The 16774-nt window shown below is 57.9% G+C and overlaps 1 protein-coding gene across 2 annotated transcripts in view; it reads right to left on the reverse strand.

The window, feature by feature from the left end:
• CYTH4 (cytohesin 4) overlaps positions 1-16774 on the reverse strand; it is a 30991-nt gene that overhangs the window by 2873 nt on the left and 11344 nt on the right. For both annotated transcript variants that reach the window (XM_077914626.1, XM_077914627.1), the window contains 9 exons: positions 16389-16455; positions 14776-14894; positions 13552-13632; positions 11561-11673; positions 9590-9738; positions 3368-3479; positions 1687-1763; positions 1270-1341; positions 589-743 (listed from right to left, as the gene is read on the reverse strand). In XM_077914626.1, coding sequence (XP_077770752.1) covers positions 589-743; positions 1270-1341; positions 1687-1763; positions 3368-3479; positions 9590-9738; positions 11561-11673; positions 13552-13632; positions 14776-14894; positions 16389-16455 — 945 coding nt within the window. The remainder of the gene's footprint in view (positions 1-588; positions 744-1269; positions 1342-1686; positions 1764-3367; positions 3480-9589; positions 9739-11560; positions 11674-13551; positions 13633-14775; positions 14895-16388; positions 16456-16774) is intronic.

The raw sequence follows: 16774 nt of genomic DNA on the forward strand, positions 1-16774 counted from the left end.
TCCCCAGTGCCCCCAGGAGAAACCCACACTAGCTGCCATGGTGGCGGAGTCCTTGCTATCCTGGGGGGCCTGGTCTCCCACTGCCCGATCCTTGCAGAGCCAGCTGCAACCCCCTCCCCCCGCCCCCTCCCACCCCTGCAATGCCCAGAGGCAATGCCCAGGCCTCTGGGGTGGTGTCCAGGGAGGCCACATGCTCACCTGCCCTCTTGTCTTTGCCAGTCCTGGTCCTCGCCCCTAGAAAGCCCTTCCCTCCATCTCTACTAGGTCTTTCCAGGGCCCCTTTGGATCCTGGTGCTAATGAGTGTGCCATTCACGGGCACTTACCACCGGGCAAAGAGCTTTATATGCAACATCTCTCGGGATCCTCCGGCCAGCCCATGATCTTGGGGCCTCACCTTCTTGTGTCCCCCGTGGGGCCTGGCCAGGGGCTGGCACCAGAGGAGGTGTTTACACCATATGGGCAGGAGGGATTTGCATCCCAGAAACGAGGGGGAGATTCTAGATTTAGCCCCTTTTACAGAGGAGGAGACAAGGCCCAGAGAGAAGCAGAGGCCTCCAGAAGGGCCAGGAGGCCCCGGCAGCCCCTACCTTATGGCCTCGATCCACTGGTCGCGCTCCTCGGCACTGGCGGCAGAGATTCGGTAAGACTCGTGCTTGCCCTCCACCACCTTGCCCTCACCGTCCGTCTTGCAGGCCTTGATCTTCTGGCCCCGGCAGCTGGGGTTGTAGAGCTCCAGGCAGAACTGTGGGGAGGCGGCGGGGTGAGGGCCGGGCAGGGGTGGCAGGAGGGGGCGGTGGGGCTGTGCTTTGCTGGGGGTTCAGTGAGGACCAGCCCCTTGGGGCTCGGACAAACAGCAAGACCCACCCCACCCCGGGTCTGCTTCCCCGGCTGGCAAAGGGGCAGGAGCTGCTCTTCCTCACACTGAGGGCTTCCTATGTGCAAGGCTCCTCCTAAGTCCATCGTTCCCCTAAGACCCCCGGCTGATGGCCGGGGAAACTGAGGCTCAGAGGCAGAGACTTACTCAAGGTCATTCACCAGTGTCAGAGGCAGGCTCTGAGAGACCATGAGATCGCTCCCCTTTGATGACAGTGACCCGCCCCTAGGGTCCATGGCCTCAGGAGGGAGACGGAGGCGACCCCCAGCCCGGTGGAGGACCTCCTGGAGGACCCAGGCCAGCTGCCCTCTCCTCCCACCCCATTTCAGAAATTTCCCTCCCACCTCCCCCACCGCCTCTCGGCTGGCTCTCAGGACCCCGCTGTGCCACCTACTGGCTTCTTGGGGTCGTCCACCTTCTGCACCGAGAGGTTCTCCAGGGGTATGATTCCCCGGGGCTCCTTGTCCTGCAGCGGTGGAGGGGGAAAGGATCAGCAAATGCAGCCTTGAGACCCAGGGCAGGGAGTGAACTCGAAGGGCCCCCCAAACCCACAGAGGAGTGCACGAATCGTCCCAGACTCTGTCCAGCCCTGGTGGGGGGTAGGGAGCAGGGCACAGCTCGGATCTGGGAGTCACTGGGCCAGGCTGCAAGCTTGGCCCTGCCCCTCCTGCTCTCTGCTGCACAGTCTTCCCCTCTGTGAAATGGGTGCAGAGAGGGGCTGAATGATCTCGAAGGAGCCCCAAGCTCTGTTAGTGGACTGCTTGGTGGGAGTCCGGGAGGGGGCGGGGCTGGGGAGGGACCCCTTGCTCACAGTTGTGAACTCAAAGTAGTAGAGACAGTTGTCGGTCAGGATGAACCAGCGGCGCTTCCACGTCTTCACGCGGCCACCTGCAGGAGCCAGCGGCACAGTCAGCGGACTTCTCCCTGGGCCACCAGCACTTCCTCCCAGGAGAGCAGGGCCTGGAGAGCCTTCCTCTGCCCCCTCCTCTCAAACCTCCCGACCCCTAGCCCACTACGCTTCCCCCCCAGATCCGTCCCTTGGTCACTCAAACACCCTGATGGCACCCATCACCCCAGGCCTCCCCTGGCCACTTGACCTGGCATTCAAGGCTCCTTGGCAATCAGGCCCCAGGACCAGTGGCCGCCCATTCCCTGTGCTTTTCTGCCATCCTTCCCCCTCAGTTCATCCCTTGGCCTACTTCCCCACTGGCACCGTGCAAAGCATTTCATCTTTTGCCTGACAGGCAACATTCTAGAAGTTTTTAGAAAATGTTTGCTTATTAATCCCTAGAACTGCTTATGAGGAGGGGACCGTTATTAACCCCATTTTACAGATGAAGAGCCCGAGGCATAGGGAGGTACCATTGTCTGTGCATGGCCCTTCAGCAGAGCTCAGATTTGAGCCCGGCGTCCCAGCTCTTGAGCCTGGGTGCTTGGCTGCTGTGACACACACTGAACCCCCCCCGGGGACTGTGATCTGACCCCTGGCACATGTGTGGAGGAGCTGGGATCCGCGATTCAGAGCCTCCCTGGGGCTGAGAATGGTCCAGAGGGCAAAAAAGGAGGCTGAGTGGTCCGCGCAAGGGTCAGACTGGGATACGGGCACAGAGATGTGGAGGGCTCTGGGGGCATGGGGATGTGGAGGGCTTGGGGTGGCACGGGGACAGGGAGGGCTCAGGGGGGCACAGGATGGGGAGGGCTGGGGGGCACGGGGACGTGGTGGGCTCAGGCAGGCACAGGGATGGGGAGGGCTCGGGGGGGAACGGGGATGTGGAGGGCTCAGGGGGGCATGAGGACATGGAGGGCTCAGAGGGGCCACAGGGACGTGGTGGGCTCAGGCGGGCACCCCCAGCCCAGGTCTCTGCTCCAGCACGAGGTATCTGTCCTTGTCCTTACCTGCCTCCCAACACCCCAGTCCCTGGCTGGGCTGGCTCTGCAGGGGAGGCACCCAGGAGTGTGCTTGGGCAGGGCAGACAGGCCTGCAGCTCCCCTGCTGATTCTGCAGCCAGCCCGGGCACCCCAGCCCCCACCAGGCTCCTCTCTGCAGGCTGGAGGCCCTCCCCCACCATCATCATGCTGAAGGGAAGCTCCCCGGAACCACATCCTGTCCCACTCCCTCCCCCATCCTGCAGGGACACCCAACCCTCTGCCCACCCGCTTGTTGGCTGTGTGGCCTCAGATGGGCACCCCAACCTCTCTGGGCCTGGCTTCCTCAGAAACCTTCCAGGAAGAGACAGAGCTGTGGTTGAAGGCCCGTCAGCCTCTCAGCTCCTCTTCCTGCTTGTCCTCCCCTCCCCCACTGCCCCCTTCCCCCCCAGGACAGACAGATGGAGGGATGGGGCAGGCAGATGGCTGCACTGGGGTCAGGACAGCGGAGGGTTAGCCGGCTCCACCCCTGAGGCCCCATGTCCCGGTGTGCATGTGTCCCGGGCGTGCATGGGAGTCTGAGTGTGTCTGCCTCGTGCCCACGTGTGTGCCCATGTGCGCCTCACCCAGTTTCAGCAGCCAGCCCTCGCGGTCGGGGTTGAAGAAGGTGTGAGTGAGGTCGTTGCCGTCGTCCTCCGGGATGGAGAAGGGTTCGCTCTTGATGCTGTCGAAGAGGTTCTGTCCTCAGAGAAGGGAGGGAAAGGCCCGGCTGTGACATCCATCCCAGTTGGGAGCCTGGGCCTGTGTGGCAACGCTACCTGCTTCCCCCGGGCTGCTGGTCTGCACCTCCAGGCCCTCCGCAGGCCAGGCTCCCCAGCTCTGTGGCCAGAGCACGGTGAGTGGAGGCGGCATTGGCATTGTCTGTATGTCCGCTTGCTGGGGAGGCTCTCCCCCACTGGGCAGGGCGCTCCCCTAGGGCAGGCCTGGGTGTCACAAGCCCCAGGACTCCCCCAGGGCCTGGCCTAAAACAGACTAGCAACTCCTTAGGACCAGGTGGTTGATGCCCATCCTACCCCCCTCCTTGTCCCCCTGACACCCCACCCCCACCCCTGTTGCTGGAATTCCAGCCAGTGGCATGTCACAAGAGCGTAGGCTTGGGTGTCAGGCTCTCTAGGTTAAACTCGCGGCTTAGTCACTTGATGGCTGTGTGACCCTGGGCATGTGCCTCAACCTATCTGAGATGCTGGTCCTTTTTTTAAAAAAATTTTTTTTTAAATTTATTTATGATAGTCATACAGAGAGAGAGAGAGAGAGGCAGAGACATAGGCAGAGGGAGAGGGAGAAGCAGGCTCCATGCACTGGGAGCCTGACGTGGGATTCGATCCCAGGTCTCCAGGATCGCACCGTGGGCCAAAGGCAAGCGCCAAACTGCTGCGCCACCCAGGGATCCCTGAGATGCTGGTCCTTAACAGCAGAAAGGTGCTGATCCCTCAGAGTTCTGGGTGGGGGGCGCCCGCTAAACGGACTACACAGGGGTCAGAGCCCCTCTGTGCTCTAAGTCCAGGGGAAGGTAAAGAGGAGGGAGGAGTACAGCTCCTGCCTTCACCCACCCCCCAGCACCGCTCTTACAGGTCAGATGAGGGAGTCAGAGACAGTCACCCCTGTGTCTAGAGTGTTGCAGGCAAGGATGCTCACCTAGGACCTCTAGACCCCCACATGTTCACCTGTGTGTGTGCACACATAAAGGTTCAGACACACACATACACACACGCACTGGGTCATAGCAGCCAGGGTCAGGGCCTCCTTATGTAACATCCATGAGGGGTGGAGCCCCCTTTTGCCTCCTTGCAGTCACCTAGAGACTTCCAGGTATACCTCAGGGAGGAGGACACAGAGGAGCGACTAAGGAGGTGGGGATTGACTGCCCATGTCGAGAGGCCCGGCCCAAGGAAAAGACTCAAGGTGGGATGGATGCCAAACTTGGCTCTCAAGGGCAAGGGGGACCTTTGCTGGGTGGACGGTGATCACAGGGGGAGAGTTCCCAGAAAATAGATTTCAGTTCTCCATGCAGGACCTTCTAGCAGTTAGAGCTGCTGGAATATGGATGGAGCAACCTGGTGTGGTAATGACTTCCTCGTCACCAGAGGTACACAAGCCAGGGCTGAGACCTCCCCGTGGGTGAGTTGTGGATGTCTGCAGCAGATCATCCCTGCATGTGCTGAACCCCCTGCCATGGGGCTCTGTGTTCTATGGCCAAACCTGCCCATATTTCCAAGTGTTTGGAAAAACATTCCAAACTGTCTCTGTTTATTAAAACCAATGCTGGATCTCCATCTCGAAGATAATTAAATCATTTCCTTCTGTTGCATTTGTGTATACTGCTGTTCAGATGGTTTCCTTGAGATTTTAAATGAACAATTTCACAAGCACTGTTTGATTCCCCCAAAGTTTTGGAAATGGTGTTTGCTGGCTTTTAAAGGCCTTTTCTGACCTGATAGCTCAGGGCCTGGGGGGTTGGTTATAATTCCACCACAAGCAGGTTTTCTTGGGCCTGAGGGAGGTGTGTTCTGCCCAATCCCAGAGTCCCTGGCTCAGCCTGGCTGTGCTGGGGTGGGTGTAGGCAGCAGCAGGGACTGCTTGCTCTTTTGGGGGAGCCCCCGCACCTCAAGCGCATCTGGGAAGCCCTGTTGCCCCTCCTGCCCAGGCCCAGCCGGGCTCTGGGAAGGCCCGAGATGTGCTGGCCTATCGAACAAAGGCCAGCGGCAGAAAGGCCTTGTCAGCAAACCTGTCAGCGCAAACATTTGGGAGGCCCAGGAGGCAAGCAGGGTGGCAGACAGGGGTGGGGGGCGGCCTCATCCTCCGTGGTACCCACAAGGGGCCCCCTGGCAGCTTCTGCGGGTGCCGGGAGCCGACCAGCTCGCACATTCTGCCCCTCACCCCCTCCGCAAAGGAAACGTCTGGGCTCTGTTCCTGCCCTTGTAAACACCAGCCCTCCCCCGCAGGTAAACACCCCTGCGGGTGGGCGGTGGGGCGGCCACCAAGCCTGGCTGGGTGCACTGTGATCAGAAAGACAAGGCCACCTTCCAACGGTTCTGCTGGTCTTGTATCCGGCTCTCTCGCTGTACCGCATCCCCCCCTCCGCCCCCTTCTCTGGGGACTCACCAGCCCAGACACTCTCTGTCCAGGTTTCTGGGGGGGGGGGGGGTTGACACCTACTGCCTCTCCCCTAGGCTCCAGGAATGAGGGAACGACTCCCACCTGGGCAAGCAGGACATTTCCTCTTGCTGGCCACAGTGACTGGTGCAGGGAGGACATGTGACCCAAGCCAGCCAATACGCTTTAATTCTGGGACTTTAGTTTTAGCTGCTAAGCTGCCTGGACCATCTCTGCTGCAATTTGAAGACAGTCTGTTGAGGAGGAGAAGGTTGCTGAGAGCTGGAGACACTAGATTGAGTCCTGACTTCACTGAGCACCTGGATCTAGCTGAGCCTGAAGCCCAAAGATCTGAAGCCAAATGGATCCCTGATCTTTCCCATTACGTGAGTTGCGATTCCTTTGGCTAGAAAGCAACGGGTAGCTGGGATACATGGCCAAGTCCTCCATCACAAAACCTTGCCTCCTGGTCTCTGCAGGAGGAAGGGCCCTGGAGTCAGACAGACATGGGTTCGAATCCAGTGTCCTCACAAACTATGAGACCCCTGGCCAGCTACTGCTCTTGGAGGTAAGTTTTCTTTGCTGGAAACTGGGATTGGGGATCCCTGGGTGGCGCAGCGGTTTGGCGCCTGCCTTTGGCCCAGGGCGCGATCCTGGAGACCCGGGATCGAATCCCACATCGGGCTCCTGGTGCGTGGAGCCTGCTTCTCCCTCTGCCTGTGTCTCTGCCTCTCTCTCTTTCTCTCTGTGTGACTATCATAAATAAATAAAAATTTAAAAAAAAATTAAAAAAAAAAAAAAAAAAAAAAAGAAACTGGGATTGGTACCCACTGCCTAAGGGGGTCAGGAGGACTTAGTGAGAACACGGAGTGCCACAGCTGGGCCCGGGACGTGGTCAGTGCTGACGGAGACGTTTGGACAAGGAGCCAGGAGGTCCAGGACTGCCCGCAGCAGAACATGCCCTGACCTGGGAGACTGTTCCCCTGCCTGAGCCTCAGTTTCTCCACCTGTAACACCAGATGCCAGAGAGCCCCACTTCTTGGCCTCCCCCTCTTCCCCTCTTCCACTGGGAGCTCCCTTTCCGGGCAGGGGAGTAGTTCCCTTCCTGGTGTTTCTTGGGCCCCTGCCATCTGCCGAGCGTCAGGAGCTTGCGCGCATTACCTCTGCTTCTCAGGAGAGCTGCCCAAGGGCGGCGGCACCTGCCCACTTGGCAGGTGAAGAAACCGAGGCTCATGCTCACAGTCACACAGCCAGAAAGGGCAGAGCCGGGATGCGATCTCCCATCCTGTGAGTCCACACCGCGTATACCCTGGCCCTGAGTCTCTCAGGCATTGGGCCTCATCCCTATCAGGACAGCCTGGGGAGGGGGGCTCAGCTCGCCGCCCCCTCCCTCCCGCAGCGCCCCCTCCCACTTGAAAGCATTATGATCCTCGGCAGGGCCCCAGCTCCAGGGCCAGCACGGGGAATCCTGCCACAGAGCGGCCCACTTTGAATACCTGGAGCTGCTTAAAGGTGAGTTCTTGCTTTACAAACAGGGAAGGTGAGGCCCTGAGAGAAGGCTGGCAGGTGCCCCCCATTCCACACAGCACCGGGGCATCCCGCCCCCCGCCCCAGACTTCTGCAGGAAAAGCCCTAAACAGCAAGAACCAGGCTTGTGTGGTTCTCTTTGCCCCTTGGGAATCTTCTGGAATAATTAGCCACTCTAACGACACAGGCATTTTGCTCAACGCCTTACGGTTCTACACCAGTCCTAAGAGCTGGGAGCTCAGAGGTCAAGCCACTTACTAGAAGGCTCGCAACCAGAGAGGGGGCAAGCCAGGACTTGGATGTGGCTGTGACTCCCACGCTCTGTCCCCTCTCCCCCACCTCTGCGCCTGCTTCTCCGGCTGCCCGGCTGCCCGCTAGGATAATAAACCCTTCCCAGACCTCCCAGGCAGAGTGTGAGGCTAAATTGAGATTCTAGACCCTAAAGCCCTAGAAAGTTACAAGCTCTGTACAAATGTAGTGCATTGTTACTAACAAAAGGCTTGAATAGGAAAAAACCCTTGGGAGGGAGGTGCCCAGGGCTGGGGGGGGGGGGGCGGGGGAGTGCTGAGCCCCAAATGCTGGTGTGTCATTAACTCATTATCTGCCAGACCAGGACAGCCTCCTGCCACCAGCACCATATGAGATGAGTTACCGACTCCCCAGTGCATTTTAGATTTGGGGCATTTTACTAAGCGCCAGGGTTTTTAAATTATTATTAATTATTCTTCATAGTGACATAAGCCACCATTTGGAGCCCGTGCTCTGTCCCTGGCATGGGCTATGCCCTTTACATTTTTACAAATTGCTGCTCCCGGCAGCTCCGTGACGCAGGCGTCATTATCCTGGTTGAGAGAATGGTGGCTTGGAGAGGTGGGTGAGTCATTCCTCAAGGTCACGGGCTGGCAAAGGTGGGGGAGGGAGGGGAGACGGGATTTGACTCGAGCTCTAACCAGCTCTCAAGCCTTCATTCGGTGTTGTGGTTCCCCCCACCCCATGATAAACTTTCCCCTCTGGGGACCAAGGAGGGTGGTGGGCTGAGGGCGTGGCAGTTCTCAAGCACGGAGGGGGGACACCGAGTGCTTCCAGACCCAGGCTTCCCGCAGACCTCGCAGGGTGCTCAGCCGGGAGGGTGGGGTTCCCACCTTCTCCTCCCCTCCTCTGGCGCAGCTGTCAGTTCATTTCTGCTGCACCAGGCTCTGAATCTCACTCCTGTGTTTGCAAAACTGTTCCTAGCTCCGTGTTGCCCGTGGTTAACCACGCAAGCTCCTGAGGCTGTCATTGGAAGCCCTGGATGCTCCGGCTCCACTGTGCCCCCTGTCCCTGGCCACACACCCCACAACCTCAGCCAGCCACTCTGGACGCTTCTCCTTTTCCAGCCAGGCGAGGCCTGGGTTCTGGCTATTTCCCCCCTTCTGGAATGTCCTTTCTCTGTTTCACTCTGTGAAAACTCCCATTCAACCTTTAAGGCCCGGTTCAAAAGTCACCTCCTCTGTGAAGTCTTCCAGGATGGCACCCTTCCTCTGCCCCCAGGAGAGTGATAGTAGTGCCCTCTGCGTCTCTGTAGCTATGTTCTCTAGCAAGCACCACATGAATCACACAGGGCTATAACTCACATGTGCATCATCTTCCCGCCAGACCCTGAACTCGGCCTGGACAGGGCCCTGGTTGACTCATCCCAGGGTGCCCCTCACCGGCACAGGGCCTAGTGCAGTGTGGCAGCAGTGGGGGCTGTTTGAGGAAGAGATGGGAGGTGTGTGTTCTGCTTGGCTCACGAGCTGCCTTGTGGAAGGCCTCAGTTTCCCCCTCTCTGAAGGAGGGAAGGCTTTTAGCAGACCCTGAGGACTTTCACCTCTGACATGCTGACGGGGTGTAAGAACCTGGGATTCCAAGCAGTATACCTGAGTTGGGTGAAGCACCCCTTCTGGAAGGTGCGAATGATGGGTGCCCAGAGTTCCCCCAAAGGGTGAAGGCGGAGAGGACCTCCTGGGTGGACTACGATGAGGGCCACCGGGAACGCCCCTCTGGGGACCAACCCCTTGTGGTAGCCCGTCTGGAGACGGCCGCCGACCTGGGCGCTCCACCTCAGAGGAGCCCCTCTCGGCTGTCCAGGTAAGGATGGGCCCCTCCCGGATCCTGGGACCAGGCGGGTGTGGCCGTGCCCCTCTTACCCGAAGCTGCTCTTCAGGCAGATCACCACCGTCATTGATGCCTCGGTTCATGGACACGAAGCGCTCGAAGGGTGGCCTGTCGCGGACATTGGGGTTGTGGAGGCTGGTGTTCAGCATGATGATGGAGAAGGACAGGACGTAGCAGGTGTCTGTGAGACGGGACAGCGGTCACGGTCCTGGCCCTGGTCACTGTCCCGTCCTCTGCCCTGACCCCACTTCCAGGGGCCAAGCCTCACCTGTCTCAATGCCCCAAAGGGGTCTGTGCTGTCCTAGCTGGGTGTTCGAGGCCCGGCCTCCTCCCCAGTGTCACAGGCCTCCCTGCTCCAAACAGACCTGGTCTGCCACCTGCCACGGTCCTGAGCCCCTCCCACGCCTCCCCGCCTGCACTTTGGCTCCTGCCGGGGTGGTGGTGGGGCCCCCTGCCAGGCACGCAGGCCCCTTCCCTTTGCTCCCCATGTCAACCCTCCCCTTCCTGCTCCAGCTCCAGCCTCTCCCCAGCCCTCCCAGCCTCCCTGCCCACTCTGTTCTCTGCCTCCTCAGAACTCGGAGGACATTTATTGTTGGCTACACTGTTCAAGGCTTAGTCACATGCTGCTTGGCAATCTCACCGGCGTGGCGGAGCTCCTGGGGCCCAGGCCTCCACCCCCCACCCCACCGTTCCAGTCTTCAGACCTCACCCAGGGAGGGATGAGCCTGGGTTGAGCACTTGGGAGGGGGGGGATTGCTCCTCTGGGGGCATTTTTAGGCCTTGGGTCCCGAGCCAGCCAGGTCCAGCTGTGTCCCCAACTGTCTGGTGGCCCTTGAGAAAGTACCTGACCTCCTCAGCTTCTCCATCTGTGACATTATTAGGTTGAGCTTGAAGTATCTTCACGCCCTAGAACATCGATGATCCTACCTCTGAAAACAGTGATACCCACTGGAACAATCTAACAGTGGCTGGTGCCTGTGCTAGGCTGAGCTCCCCAGCCTCCCTGAGACCCTGTGACTAACCCCATCTTACAGAGCAGGAAACTGGGGCACAAGAAGGTCCTGTTACATGCCCGAGGTCGCAAACATCATGTCGTTAGAATGTGATTCAAACTGGGGGCTTTAAAATTCCGTCCCTTCTGCACATATTTACTGGGTCCCCATGAAGTGCCGTGGACTAGGGCTTCGTTGGTGAATAGATTTGATATGGTCCCTACCCCATGGGGTATTTAGGCTAGTGGAGGTGACAGATGGTGACAAGCACACCCCAATTTATTTATAACTACAAGGTAGGACCCGACTATGGTCGCACAGCCATGGACAAGCCACGTCTCTCCTCTGAGTCGGTATTACATGTAGAGAGGGGAACATCGCTGACCTCAGAGTGGATGCAAGGATGACCTGCCTTTGCACAGGTGAATGGCACACAGGTAGTGCTCAATGAATGGAATTCGTTATTGTTGCCATGGTAACTTCAGGTACAGAGGGGAGGCCAGGACAAGCCTGCCGTGATGACTTCTTGCCCGCCCTGCTGGGGGCCGGGTGGTGGTCTGGGGTACTCATCTTTGTTGATGTCTCTCTATACCCTGGGCTCCCGATGTCCTGCCCAGAGTGTTTCCTGCTTCTGGCCTTTGCTCAGATGGAAACTCCTGCCTGAAAGGTCCTTTCTCCACCTTGACCTCCTGGAGAACTCCTATTCATCCTTTAAAGCCCTGGTGAGCCCCCACTGCCTCTAGGAAGCCGTCCTGGATCTGCGACCCCCCCCCCATCGCTGCCCTCAGACGGGGGTCCTGTGCATTATTTCCTGCCTCCTCTCCCAAGGACCGTGCCCCGAGGCAGCTCTGCTTGACAAGCACCCAGCAGAGGGCCTTGTCAGTGAAGAAGTCTGGGCTCCCACAGTCTGGATGCTTGGGGTGGAGGGTGGGGAGACCCCGGGGGGGGTGGCCATGGTGCCTACAGATCCCGAGGGGTCCCGTGGCCCTCGGTCCCCTCCCACACGGTCACCTGTGGACTGGAAGACGCCTGGGTTGCAGAGGCAGTAGCGGGTGGCAAACGTCTCCATCATCCGGTCGATCTTCTGGGCCTCGCCTGGCAGCCGGAAGCTCCACAGGAACTGTCTGGGGGAGGAAGGGGGCGTGGGAGGTGGGGCGGGTGCAGATCTCTGGGCTATGGGGTCCGGGGACCCCAGGGAAGCTGCTCTGTCTCTCTGAGCTTTGGTCTTTGTCCTCTAAATGGGAGAGTCTGTCGCTGTCGCTAGGCTCACGGGGAGGTGCCCTTGCTTTCAAAGTGCAGGAGTGGGGCAGCTGGGTGGCTCAGCGATAGAGCGTCTGCCTTGGGCTCAGGTTGTGATCCCGGGGTCTTGGGATCGAGTCCCATTTGGGCTCCCTGCAGGGAGTCTGCTTCTTCCTCTGCCTGTGTCTCTGCCTCTCTCTCTGTGTCTCTCATGAATAAATAAATAAATAAATAAATAAATAAATAAATAAATAAATAAAGCTTAAAAAAAAAAAACAACTACAAGAGTGGAGTGTGTGCTCCCCTCTGCCCGTCTAGGACCGAGCACCCTTTGTGGTCCCCTCTGCCTCGTCCGGGGGGGCCTCTGTCTGCCCTGGGATCTGACTGGGGACCATTGGGCAGGTGCCACCCCCTGCCTGGACTTCCTGTTCTTCAAACCTAAGCACTTCCAGAGCTTCAAACTTAGCTCCTCAAGGGCAAGGACTTTCTGTGCTGCTCCCCTCACATCTCCAGCTAGGTCTCATCCCGGCCCAGGGCACTCATGGGCTGCTTGGTAATGAGTGAAAAGAAGGAAGGAATGGATATTGGAGACTCCCAACCACCTCCCCCTCTCCCTTAAAGAGAATGGGAATTGGAGGGAAGGCCACATTGCTTGGATGGTGGTGGCTTCTTCCTTTTCTGCCTTGCAAACTCCTATTCATCCTTCAAAGCCCAGGTCAAATGCCCCCGTTCAGGAGCTGATTTTCCAGGCATGACCTATAGCAGTAAGACTTGCTAAGCCAATTCTAAGTCCTTTCTGTTTGGTTCTACAGCCCTATGGATTTGGTACTATTATTATTATTATTATTAGTTATTTATTTAAAAAGATTTTTATTTATTTATTTGATGAGAGAGAGCGAGAGAGCACACAAACAAGAACATGAACGGGGTAGAGAGGCAGAGAGAGAGAGGGAGAAGCAGACTCCCTGCTGAGTGCAGAGCCCGATGTGGGGCTCAATCTCAGGACTCTGAGATCATGACCTGGGCTGAACCCAAGAGCTGGATGTCCAACTGACTGTGTTACCCAGGTGCCCCTAATTTGGTATTTTTATTATTTCCATTTTACAGATGAAGAAACTGAGGGACAGAGAGTTTGTGTGTGTGTGTGTGTGTGTGTGTGTGTGTGTGTGTGTTTGTGTGTGAGACTTGCCCCAGGGGTGAGTCATAGAGCTGGGATATGAGCCGGGCAGTCCGGCTCCAGAGTTTAATATGTAATAGTAAAGGGAAGACCTACTACGCTGTATTAATAAAATACACAAAACACTGAGCTCAAGAGTGTGGGGTGGGCGGAAGTAGCAGTAACAGCACGATTGTTAGGCTATAATGACGCAATGTAATAACCCGAGGGGCACCCGGGAGGCACACCCATGAGCCGCCTGACCTCAGCCCGCGGGGTGGCTGCGCTCAGCAAGAGTTCCTGCTCCTTGCTTCCTCCTTTTGGCTCCTGATGCTGTGTTTGTGCCACTAACCTGTGTGGCTTCTGATCCCCCTGCCTCCCCAGCTGCCCCCTGCCTGGGTCTCCTCTCCTGATCCCCCCCTACCCCCAGGATGCCCCTTTCCCAGCTGCCCCCTGCCTGGGTCTCCTCTCCTGATCCCCCCGACCCCCAGGCTGCCCCCCTCTCAGCTGCCCCCTGCCCAGCTCTCCTCTCCTGATCCCCCTCATCCCCCCATACCCCCAGGCTGCTCCTCCCCAGCTGCTCCCCACTCCTCTCTGGACCACTCACCTGAGGGCCTGCACAAGGTTGAGGTTGGCAAACTCGTGGCAGTCCACGAAGGCCTGGAGGACCTGCAGGTTGAAGGGATCCCTGGAGAGGGCAGGAAGGAGGGCACAGGCACTTGGGAACTTGCTGGACCCTCCTCTGGTCCTCCTTCCTGATCCAGCACCTTCCAGTCCATTCACACCCTCTGATCCCACATCATCCCACCCCCCAGGCCCCCATGGCTCGCCAGCCCTGTTCTCACTCCGAGGGGAGCTCCCGCTCTGCAGCAGCCTGCGCTGCGTCACTTCCTGCCTGGAGGACCTCCCCGAGCCCCAGTGTCCTCAGCTGTAAAACGGAGAGACCGACCATGCCTGCTCCTATCTCTTCCTTCCCTCTTCCCAGGTCAAATCTGGAAGCTCCATCCTTTTTTGCCACCTGCATCTCTCGCTCTCTTAGGAGAAGGAATGTGTTCACTGGGGGGCCGGCCTGGGAGAAGGGCTGTTGCACTAGCTCCCCCCTTGTCACCTGTAGCCCACCTGCCATTCTCAACAGCCAAAGGGGTCCTTGCTCACCATTTCTCTGCCCAGAACCCACCCATGCGGCCCTACCTTGTCACCTACTACTTCTTCCCTCCCTTGGCCTCTTCTAATCTCACCAGCCTGCTATTCCTTGAGCATGCTTCTGCCCCAGGGCCTTTGTACCTGCTGTTCCCTTTGTCTGGAATGCTCCTCCCCCAGATGTCTTCACTGCTCGCCTCTTAGCCTCCAACATCACTTTCTCCATGAGACCCTTCCTATCCACAGTTTTTAAAGTCACAGTCCATGACCTGCCATTCCCCATGCTTCTCATCTCCCTTCCCTGCTTTATTCGCATTCCACAGAACTTACAATTTTCTAACATACATTACATAGTTTGGGATCTGTCTTTCTCACTAGAATGCTTCTCCCTGAGGGCAGGAGTTTTTGCCTTGTTCACTAATATAAATCTGGGGATTGGACACTGCCTGGCACACAGCAGATACTAAAAAATACTTATTCATTGAACAAATGGGTGAATAAAGAAAGGAAGGAAGCCAGGCTTGGAGGTGGAGGGAGTGATCAGTTAGCCGGCTCAAGTCCAACAGTTATGACTTCCCTAACATAACTCACTCCCTCATTTACCTGCACACACAAACACACACACACACACTCACCTGTGTGCACCTGCACACCCTCATCCCTATCCCCCTGAGGCCATGCCCCACCTTACCTCTCCCCCAGATAGGTGCCGATGGCTGTCTTATTGAGGCCCTCACCCTTATACAGGAACTGGGCGATCTCCTGGACATCGGGGGTCAGCAGTTTGTGCTCGATGAGGTACTGGATGCCCTGGAAGGAGATGCACAGAGCCCACCATCAGCCCCCACACAGCAGCTGGCCTGAGGGGAGGAAGGGAGGGGGCCAGGCGGTGGGTGGGGTACAGGGGCCTGGCATCCTGACATTGGCCCCGACTGTTCTGAGACTTTGTGTCCCTCCTTAGTAGACGCTGCCTTTGTACGGTGGTGAGTTCCCCGCCACTAGAGGCATGCGAAGAGAGACAGCATTTCAGCAATGAGCCAGGTTCACACCACATGCTCCCCAGGTCTCCTTCAGTCTGAACTCTTGGATTATATGCTTCAATGATTCCATGAATTTATAATTTTAAGAGTCAATGATTCAGACACTTCTTTTGTCCCCTTAATACTCATCTATTTAAAAATAGTGTTTCTTTTTTTTTCTCACAAGTAATCTATGTCCATTGTATAAAAACTAGAAAAAAAAAAACCAGCTAAATCAAAGGGAGAGGAAATTGCCAGGTCCCACAAGGGGGAGGGAGGGAGACAGTGTCCATTGTGGCAACTTTCAGAGGGAGACAGTGTCCATTGTGACAACTTTCCTTCCCTTTGTACATGAAGCCGCTTTTCTGACTTGATGATGTCACTAACACCTCTCCTCCCCAGCTCAGGCACTCAGAATCGGTCCTTCTAATTTTGGGAGTTTGGGGGGGTTGGGCTCTGGTTTTCAGTGAGGGCCCTTTCGTGTCCCGCTTGACTCAGGGAAGACGTTGCTGGGAGAAGAGGGGCCGGGTTTGGGGGGCCTCTCAGTGACTGGCAGAGGGTCTTGGGGACCCCTCAGGGGCCCCTCCCGGTGCTCTGGTGGCCCGTGTGCACACATCCACCTGCGTGCACGTGTGTATTCCGTGTGATGGTCTTGAGGCTGCAGAAGGCACATGGGTGTGTGACCCTGTGAGCCTGTGTCACTTGATGAGGAAGAGGCAGCCGTCTCAGCCAGAGCAGTAAATTTCCAGGGACCCCTTGGCTGCCCTGACCCCACCTCTGTGTGTCAGCTCTGGCTTCCTCTGGTCTTTGTTCCAGCAGGAAGGGAACTGGCTGCCACCTCGCTGGGTGGGGGAGGGAGGGCCGAGCAGGGGCCAAGCCCTGAACCCTCCATGCTCCCTGCCCGCGCCCCCAGACTGGTTGCCCCCAGCAGAGAGGCTGGAAGACACTTCGGGGCACTGAGCCCCAGAATCTCAGGGCCCCACTGTCCAAAGACCGACTCACAAAGGAGGAAGCAGAGGCTCGGCCAGGAGACTCCAGGTTGGTGAGCTTCACAGAATGTGCCCACGTCCTCCTGGCTCCCACCTCATGCTATGTTTTGGGGTGATAGCCCTTCAGCCATGACAGGCTGTGGACACTGGACGGGGTACCGGGCTCGGCTGGGCCTCAGTTTCCTCATTTGTAAGGCGGGTAATGGTCAGTTGAGGGCAACAGGAGGACATTGAGAAGGGGTCCAGCACGCAGCTCCCCCAGCCCCATGACCCCCGAGTCCCCCTCAACTGCCTACCTTCATGGGATCCATGTTGAACTTCTTACGCCCGATGCACAGCTCCTTCTCCTTCTGGGCCAACCGGCTGCAGACACAAAGATGTCAGTCTGGACTGCCCCTAGGACCCCAGGGCTCCCCGTCAATGCCCAAGGATGCTTTTCTCAACTAGAGCCAGCTTCCCCCAAGAACCTCCAAGTGGGGTCCTTGCACCCGGAGAGCTTGAGACATGCAGAGTCCGGGCCCCTCCCAGAGCTACTAAACCAGACTCTTCCCATGGGCCCTGGGAACCCAGAGTTGCCCACCAGGGAAAGCATTCAAAGGGCCCCTGTGCTCCAAGTGGGGGCAGGATTACAGGGAGGCTGGGGGTGAGGGCACAGGCTCTGGGGCCAGGCTCCTGGTGCAAA

This window comes from Canis aureus, chromosome 11 (assembly GCF_053574225.1).
Source record: "Canis aureus isolate CA01 chromosome 11, VMU_Caureus_v.1.0, whole genome shotgun sequence".
Taxonomy (NCBI): domain Eukaryota; kingdom Metazoa; phylum Chordata; class Mammalia; order Carnivora; family Canidae; genus Canis; species Canis aureus.